General features: G+C 51.9%; 1 protein-coding gene across 1 annotated transcript; it reads right to left on the bottom strand.

Annotated features, from left to right (window-relative positions):
- Positions 1-462: 462 nt before the first annotated feature.
- On the bottom strand, positions 463-4289 carry MOB3C (MOB kinase activator 3C; the record flags this gene model as incomplete). Its single annotated transcript, XM_080690450.1, has 3 exons — positions 463-492; positions 809-1011; positions 3872-4289. The coding sequence occupies 3 exons, from the start codon at positions 4287-4289 to the stop codon at positions 463-465; spliced, it is 651 nt and encodes a 216-aa protein (XP_080546576.1).
- Positions 4290-7590: the final 3301 nt, after the last annotated feature.

Consider the following 7590-nt stretch of genomic DNA (forward strand, 5'->3'; position numbering starts at 1 on the left):
CATTCATCCAACATCTATGGAAGGCTCACAGATATACCCATAGTCAAAAGTCAAAATATCACACACACACACACACACACACACACACACACACACACCTGTGCTCACTCATTTTCTTATACCTTTCTATCATCTCAGCCACACCCACACTTCCCAAATAGGTTTGGGAACCACCATGGAAGGATCAGAGAAGAAACCCAGTAGCCTACCCCACTTTCAGACTTCGTGCCAGGGCTCCTCCTTTCTTTCCGTGTGCCCACTTGGAGCCCTCCCCTTCTCTATTCACAAAGAGTCAGGGAGGCATGCATGCAGACCTCTGAGAACCCAAAGTCCAGAGGCATTGGGTATGTGGAGGGGTCCGAGGGCCTTCAGATTCCTCTACCAGACTCCCCAGGGTCCCCTCCCCCAGCCATTCTGTGTTTAGACGGTTCATCTGATGGGCGAGAATGTGCAGGCCTGGGCTCAGTGGCAGATACGCTCTGTCATTTCCCTCTGTAGAGACACAAGGTGGGAAGGAGTTAGTCTGAGCTCAGCCTGCCAGGCAGGCCCGTCCCAAACCGCAGGACCTAACTGTTCTTCTGGCTGAGCCTGCCCACTCCCCCCAAATCCCAACTCTAGGCTGCAGATCTGGATTTGGAAACTGGCACTTGGTGAATTCTCTATTAAAGTAGAGAATCCACTGCCATATGAACTGCCTCCCCTGATTTATCCACTTGAGTACTGGAGTTTTGTACAGCTGGCAGCCATTGGCTCTGAAGACTCCCAGAGGCTAGCCTCGGCAGGGGAGGCAGTGCGGGCCCGGCCTCACCAGTGGCTCCAGCTCCCGCTGGTCCACCAGGCTGAACTCGCAGATGAAGTAGTAGAAGTGCTTGTAGCAGGTGTTGACGTGCGCTTCTGCCCCCATGCTGAGGATGCTGTCGAAGTGGTGGATGTAGACATGGACAAAGACTCGGAAGAGGCGGGTCAGGATCTTGGTGCATACTTGCTGGAAATTCTTGGGGAAGGGAACTCCTAGCAGGAAGACAGGGGCAGAAGGAAGGATCAATGTCCAGATGACAAAACTCTGCCCTCCCCATACAGGCAGCTTTAGGGCTTTTTCTACCCAGCACACTTCTCAACACATGTCCCTTAAAGAGAGAGGAGTTTTGCTTTCACCCATACTTTCTTTCTCTCTCTCTTTCTTTCTTTCTTTCTTTCTTTCTTTCTTTCTTTCTTTCTTTTTTTTCCTGGTACCGGGGATGGAACCCAGAAGCATTCTGCTTCCTAGGTACAACCCTAGCCCTATTTTTTTTTAATCTTTTATTTTGAAACAGTGTCTCACTGAGTTGCAAAGGGCCTCATTAAGTAAGTAGTAGCTGAGGCTGCCTGCAAACTCAGATCCTCCCAAATGCTGGGATTACAAATGTGGGCCACCATGCCTGGCTCCATACTTTCTTTTTTTAATAAAGCAACAATCTGTTCCTCACTCCTGCTGAAACACAAATAAACTTCCACACTTTCCCATTGCCTAAAGCAGGGCTTTGCCACTTCATTGAGCGTCACCTATCAACCTCTCTCAGACCATGAAGAGAATCATGGCCTAAACTCTCTCCAGAAGTATGTGCCTCTGCAGTATGCTCACGTCACACCTGGTACATAGTTTCAAGGGGGAGTTCGCCAACATCTGGGCCCATTTAAAAACCCTGCCCTTGCCGGGCGTGGTAGCACACGCTTGTAATCCCCGCGCTTGGGAGGTGGAGACAGGAGGATTGCGCAGGTTCGAAGCCAGCCGCGCGCTGGCTTAGGAGACCCTGTTTCCAAAATGAAAATGTAAAAATAGGTCTGGGAGTGTAGCCCCGAGGTAGAAGGGCTTCCAGGAACCCCAGTACCACAAAAAAAAAAACAAAAAAACAAAAAAAAAACAAAAACCTGCCCTTTGGGATTAAGTCCTCCTTGCACAAGGCCTTCGCTGTCTGATCCTGACCCCCCTCTCACGCCTCACCCCCAGTCCTCTTTCTCCAATATTCACACAGGAGGCCCCAGACCTTCAATACTCAAAATTACTAATTCTAGAACTAGTTCAGATAGCCCTCATTCTTTCAAATATTCAATAGCACAAAGAGCAGTCAGTCCAACTGTGAGCCTGGCTCTGAGCTGATCCCTTTGCACCTTTGGCTTCTAATCCTTACAACATCCTGCTGATGGGTCTGATAGCCATTCTAGATAAAATAAAATGAAAGCGATAAGTAAAGGTGGAGCCATTTACCTGAGGCCGCATAATTATTAATTAGTCAGACTGGAGACAGGACTCAGACCTTCTTTGTAGTGTCCCTCAGAGGTAAATGATACAGACCCTGCCCTTGGGAGGCCTTGAGACCCATGGAAAAGGCAGTTTGTACACAACCCCCATACGCAGGACAGAGATTTTGGTGGCTATGTCCTCTTCTCTGCTGTGGCAGATTACTCAGTATTAAAGGTAGGGACATCAGGGGCTCACAAGCCCGGGGATGTAAGACCAGAAGGGAATAAGAGCCATATTCGGCTGCACACCTGCCCCACCTGGCTCCACAGGCCCCGCCCTCCTCCCTGCTCTCAGGTGGGGCTGGCCAAGCCCCATGGGAGCCCTCCAGGCCCAGCCCAGGCCCCTCACACTTGTCCTGCCCATTTAGACATTGGGGCCTGGGATTTATGAGACCTGAGCTCTAGCTCTGAATGGCCCCAGTTCAGGGCACTTTTCCTTTGGGCCTCAGTTTCCTCCTATGTAAAAGGAACATACCTGTTGCTGGGCATGATAGTGCAAGGAACGGGAGGAGTTGTGAGCACTGAATTGTGACACAGGGCCCAGTTTCCCTTGGCATTCAGACTTCTCCCCTCTGGGCTTGACCACCCTGCCACACCCTCCCCTGAGTCTCATGGCCTTAGCAGGGATGAGCAGGAGGCTGGTGGGGCCCGGGCCCAGGGTGCGGGTGCGGCTGCTGTGATGAACACAGCGTCATGCCTGCTCAGCGCCTGGGTGGGGAAGCAGGGCCAGCGTGACTTCACTCATCTCCCCTCCCCGCCCTCACTGCCCAGGCTGCTCAGCTGAGATAAGAAGAGGCCCTGTGGCCTGGGCCTGACAAGGGAAAATTCTGCCCTTTGATCCCCAGTCTGAGGTGGAGATAGCATCTAGATCCACACATGCTCTGACCTCTTCCCTTTCCTGGGCTAGGAGTCAGAGGGCACTCCCAGGGGCCCAAAGTCAGATGGGCCTCGAGCGAGCAGGAGGATCCGTTACAAATACTTTGAGGTACCTGTTCTGGAAGATTCTGAGAATCCTAGAGCTGAGCTTGGGCTCCAAATAGATGCTGTTAACCACCTAGCCACTGACCATCACAGAGGTGGCAGAGGCCCCTGCACTCTTGCTCCTGGTGGGACATTTAGGCTTCGGATAAGAAGAGCTCCAAATGAGAGGCAGGCAGCCCTAATTAAAAGTTTGCCCTTAGCCAGGCATAGTGGAGCACGCTTGTAATCCCAGCATTTGGGAGGCTGAGGCAGGAGGATCTGGGTTCAAGAACAGCCTCAGCTACTTAGTGAGGCCCTTTGCAACTCAGTGAAACCCTGTTTCAAAATAAAGAATAAAAAAGTTGGGCTGGGGGTATAGCTTGGGGGTAGAATGCCCCTAGGTTCCATCCCCAGTACCGCAAAAAAAAAAAAAAAAAAAAAAAAAAAAAGTTTGCCCTTTAGCAAGACGCTTACTCTGCCTCATCCTCAGTTTTCTTTTCTACAACATGGGCTGAAAATCACCCTTATCCTTGAATGGCTACATCAAACTAAATGCCTCACCTGCAGCCTGGGGCCCAGGTGGCTCCCTCCCTCCCCAGCCAGGCTGACTTTCCTGCCAGGCGGTGCTTACCCACACGCGTGGGAAAGACGTCCTCGTCGTTGATGAGGCCCTCGATCCAGTCCATGAGCAATGCCATATAGCGCGGCGCCGGGAGCTTGGCGGGCCTCCGGTACTGGCGCTCGTCCTGCCAGCGGTACTCGTAGCGGGGCCCACCGGCCATGACCGGGCAGCTGCTCTCGCTACAGTGCTCGGCCATGGTGCCGTAGATGAGGTTGATGCGGTTGAAGAAGTCCACCACGTGCACGGCGATCCAGTCGTCGATGTTCTCTCCGGGTGGCAGCCTCACCACAGCGCGCAGGTCCAGGCCGGACTTGAGCGATGCCTGTGCCTTCTTGTAGAGCTCAAAGCGCTGGGTGCCCGGCTCGAAGCGCTTCCGTGGCCGGAATGTCTTGTCCTTGGCAAACACCTGCTTCAGGCACAGAGCCATGGTCAGGCTTGTTGGAGCTGGGTGTCCAGGGACAGGGACCTGAGGAAGCCCTGCAGGGACAAAGGCAAGAGGGAGTATGTGGTCAGGGCTCGTCAGATGGGCTTTGAGTTCCCAGTACATCATTTCCCTCAGCCTCGAGGCAAGTTCTGCACTTGGTGCCTGGAATCCAAATCCTCGACCCCTAGGTCCAGGGTTCACCCCTCTCCAGGCGACCTTAGCTCCCCCATGCTGTCCTCCCAAACACCTCCCATTTGATTTTGCTTCCTCTGCTTCCATCTCACAGAAAGCTGAGCTGGGGCTCCAAACTTGCTGTTGACCATAACAGAGGTGGCAGAGGTTCCTGCAGGCTCACCAAGAAACAGGGGCCTGGACAGGATGGCCTCTGGGGCTCCCCAGCTGGTGCAGAGTGGGAGACCTAGCTGCATTGTGCTGTGGCAGGTGGGGGGGGGGGGCTGGCCTGCTTCCTTTGGGATATCCTGTAGTCTATCCAGCTACCGGGGATTCCCAGGGAGCAGGAGGAACTTTTCTACCAAAAATGTCCTTTCCTTTTTATTTTCTCTGAAAGAGGAAAGGGCCCTCACGTGGCCAGCTGGTGGCTTCTAAGTGTGGCTGCGGGAGCTGGAGGAGGGGGAGGGTGGCAGGCCTGCAGGGTGCTGCTTCCTCTGGCAATGGCTGGAGGTCCTTCTCTCAAGCCAGGCTCCTCCAGCCCTGAACCGGAACAATCTACTGGTCCTCTCCTTATAGAGATTATTTTCTTTTTCTTATTTTTTGGTGCTGGGGATTGAAACCAGGGGCATTCTACCTCTGAACTATACCCCTTAGCCCTATCCTCTTGTTGTTGTTGTTGTTGTTGTTGTTGTTGTTGTTCTTCTTCTTCATTATTATTATTATTATTATTATTATTATTATTATTATTATTATTATGTGGTCCCCAGGGATTGAGCCCAGGGATATTCCACCTCTGAGCTACATCCCCAGACCTATTTTTTATTCTTTATTTTGAAATAAGGTCTCACTAAGTTGCAGAGGGCCTCACTAAGTAGCTGTAGTTGGCTGCAAACCTGTGATCCTCTTTCTCAGCCTCCCAAGAACTGGGATTATAAGCATGTGCCACCATGCCTGACTTATTATTTTGAAACAGGGTCTTACTAAGTTGCAGACAGTCTCACTAAGTTGCTGAAGCTGGTCTCAAACCAAGTCTGCAATCCTCCTGTCTCAGCCTCCGAAGTGCTGGGATTACAGGAGTGTGCCACCACACCTGGTTCTATAGAGATTTCTACCACACTTACTATGCTGGGGGTATTACCTGATGCTGGGGAGTGGGGCAGTGCAGTCAGATCTACCCAGCTGCAGCTCAAACACCTTTGATTTGCCCCTTAGAACTGAAAGATCCCAGACAAAACAGATCTTGGGGACAGCAATCATCCCCAGGAAAAGAGGCAGGAAACCTGGGTTCTAGGCCCATTTACACCCCTGGCTTGCTGGGTGGCACTTGTAGCACCATCGATTTGGTCCATGCAAATCTTGGGTCACTCTGATAGAACCAGGTTTCTATGCATCTCAGGGCAGGGAGATACATGAGAGGATGTGAACTACTGGGGAATGTCAACCCACTGAGCACTGCCCTGGCCCCAGACTGAGTGCTAAAGCTGAGTGTAACTAAGCACTACACTCTGACTTCAGGTTGAACACTGTCTTGGGCCCTGACCCTGGTCGGTCTGAGCCCTGACTCTGGTCCCACCCACACTGAGTTTTGAATACAGCGATAGCCACAGCTAAAGCATGGTCTTTTTTTTTTTTTTTTTTTTTTCCAGTACTGGGATGGAACTCAGGGGCAGTCTACTTCCAAGCTACACCCCCAGCCCAATTTTTTATTCTTTATTTTGAAACAGGGTCTCATTGAGTTGCAAAGGGCCTAAGTAGTAGCTGAGGCTGTCTTCGAACTGTGATCCTCTTGTCTCAGTCTCCCAAATGCTGGGATTACAAGCATGCACCACCACACTGGCTTAAAGCCTGGGCTTGACCTCAGACTGATTGGTTGATACTGGAGCCTTTTCCTTTCTCCCATCTGTGGTAACTGCTAGGACAGGATTGAGGAAGAGAGGGCGAGAACAAGGTGACAATTGGCTGTAGCCAAAGGCAGGGCATCTGTGGGAAAGGGGCGGGTGTTACTTCTGGCAACAAATCAAACTAGTGGAGATGTTTGGAACAAGAGTCCTTCCTTATGCCCACAAAAGGCAAGCCAGGATGGAGGCAATCAGGAAAAAGGAGAGCAGTTTGGAGAATAGAGGCAGGTCTCTTGCCGAACCTTGTCCTCTTGGGAAAAACTGGAGGATGCAGGTGACCTCAGCCCCCCTGACTCCTTAACTTCTTCCCAAAGAAGTGGGGGGGGGGACCCGAGCCTCCTGAGCAGAGGAGCGGCTTCCGTGTTCCACTTGCCACAGATGGCAAAACAGATTTCAGCCTCTGCCTGGGGCAGGCACTTCCACAGTGGGGTTCCTGGACTCCCCAACTGACATGGCCCCGTTTCTTGACAGTCACAGACCCTCATCCTGGCATGCAGCTCTGCCCCACTACCTATCTCCCTATACAAACCACCCAGGGCTTCTTCCTGATCCCCCTGGTCCCCCAAGCCCCATGTTTTCCGCTGCTGGAACCTGACTGACCTGCTGCCAAGTTGAACGCTACCTCCTCCTGCAGCCTCCTCTACTTGCTTGATCTCCTCCTTGTGAGGAAGCTGCTCTTTGGCCACTATTGTCTCCACCCCATGCCCAGTATAGGTCAGGGCCTGGCACAAAGTCAGGTGTGCTCGTGTGTGTGTGTGTGTGTGTGTGTGTGTGTGTGTGCGCGTGTGTTATTGGGGATTGAGCCCCAATAACTCTACCTCTGAGCTACACCCCTAGCTCTTTTTATTTTTTATTTTTTTGAAATAGGGTCTTCCTAGGTTACTGAGAGTTTCCCTAAGTTGCTGAGGCTGGCCTCAAACCTGCAATCCTCTTGAAATTACAGGCATGTGCCACCATGCCCAATGAGGGGGTTCAGGGTTTAGGAGAAGCTTAGACTCCAGAGTCTTAGAGTTGAAATAACTTTGACAAATCAATTGGCCCAACCCTCTTGTACAGATGGGGAAACTAAGGCCCAGGAAGGCGATTGAGGAACCTGCCTTCACATGACAAGCTACAGGCAAAACTGGGATAAAGGAGAGCTCAGCCCATGCCCAGGAGCAAAGGACCATTTTCCTGCACTGGCTGGTCTCTGACCTGCTGGAGATAAGGGGAAAAGAGAGGAGGGGGAGGGACAG

This window comes from Muscardinus avellanarius (genome assembly GCF_963383645.1).
Source record: "Muscardinus avellanarius genome assembly, chromosome: 3".
Taxonomy (NCBI): domain Eukaryota; kingdom Metazoa; phylum Chordata; class Mammalia; order Rodentia; family Gliridae; genus Muscardinus; species Muscardinus avellanarius.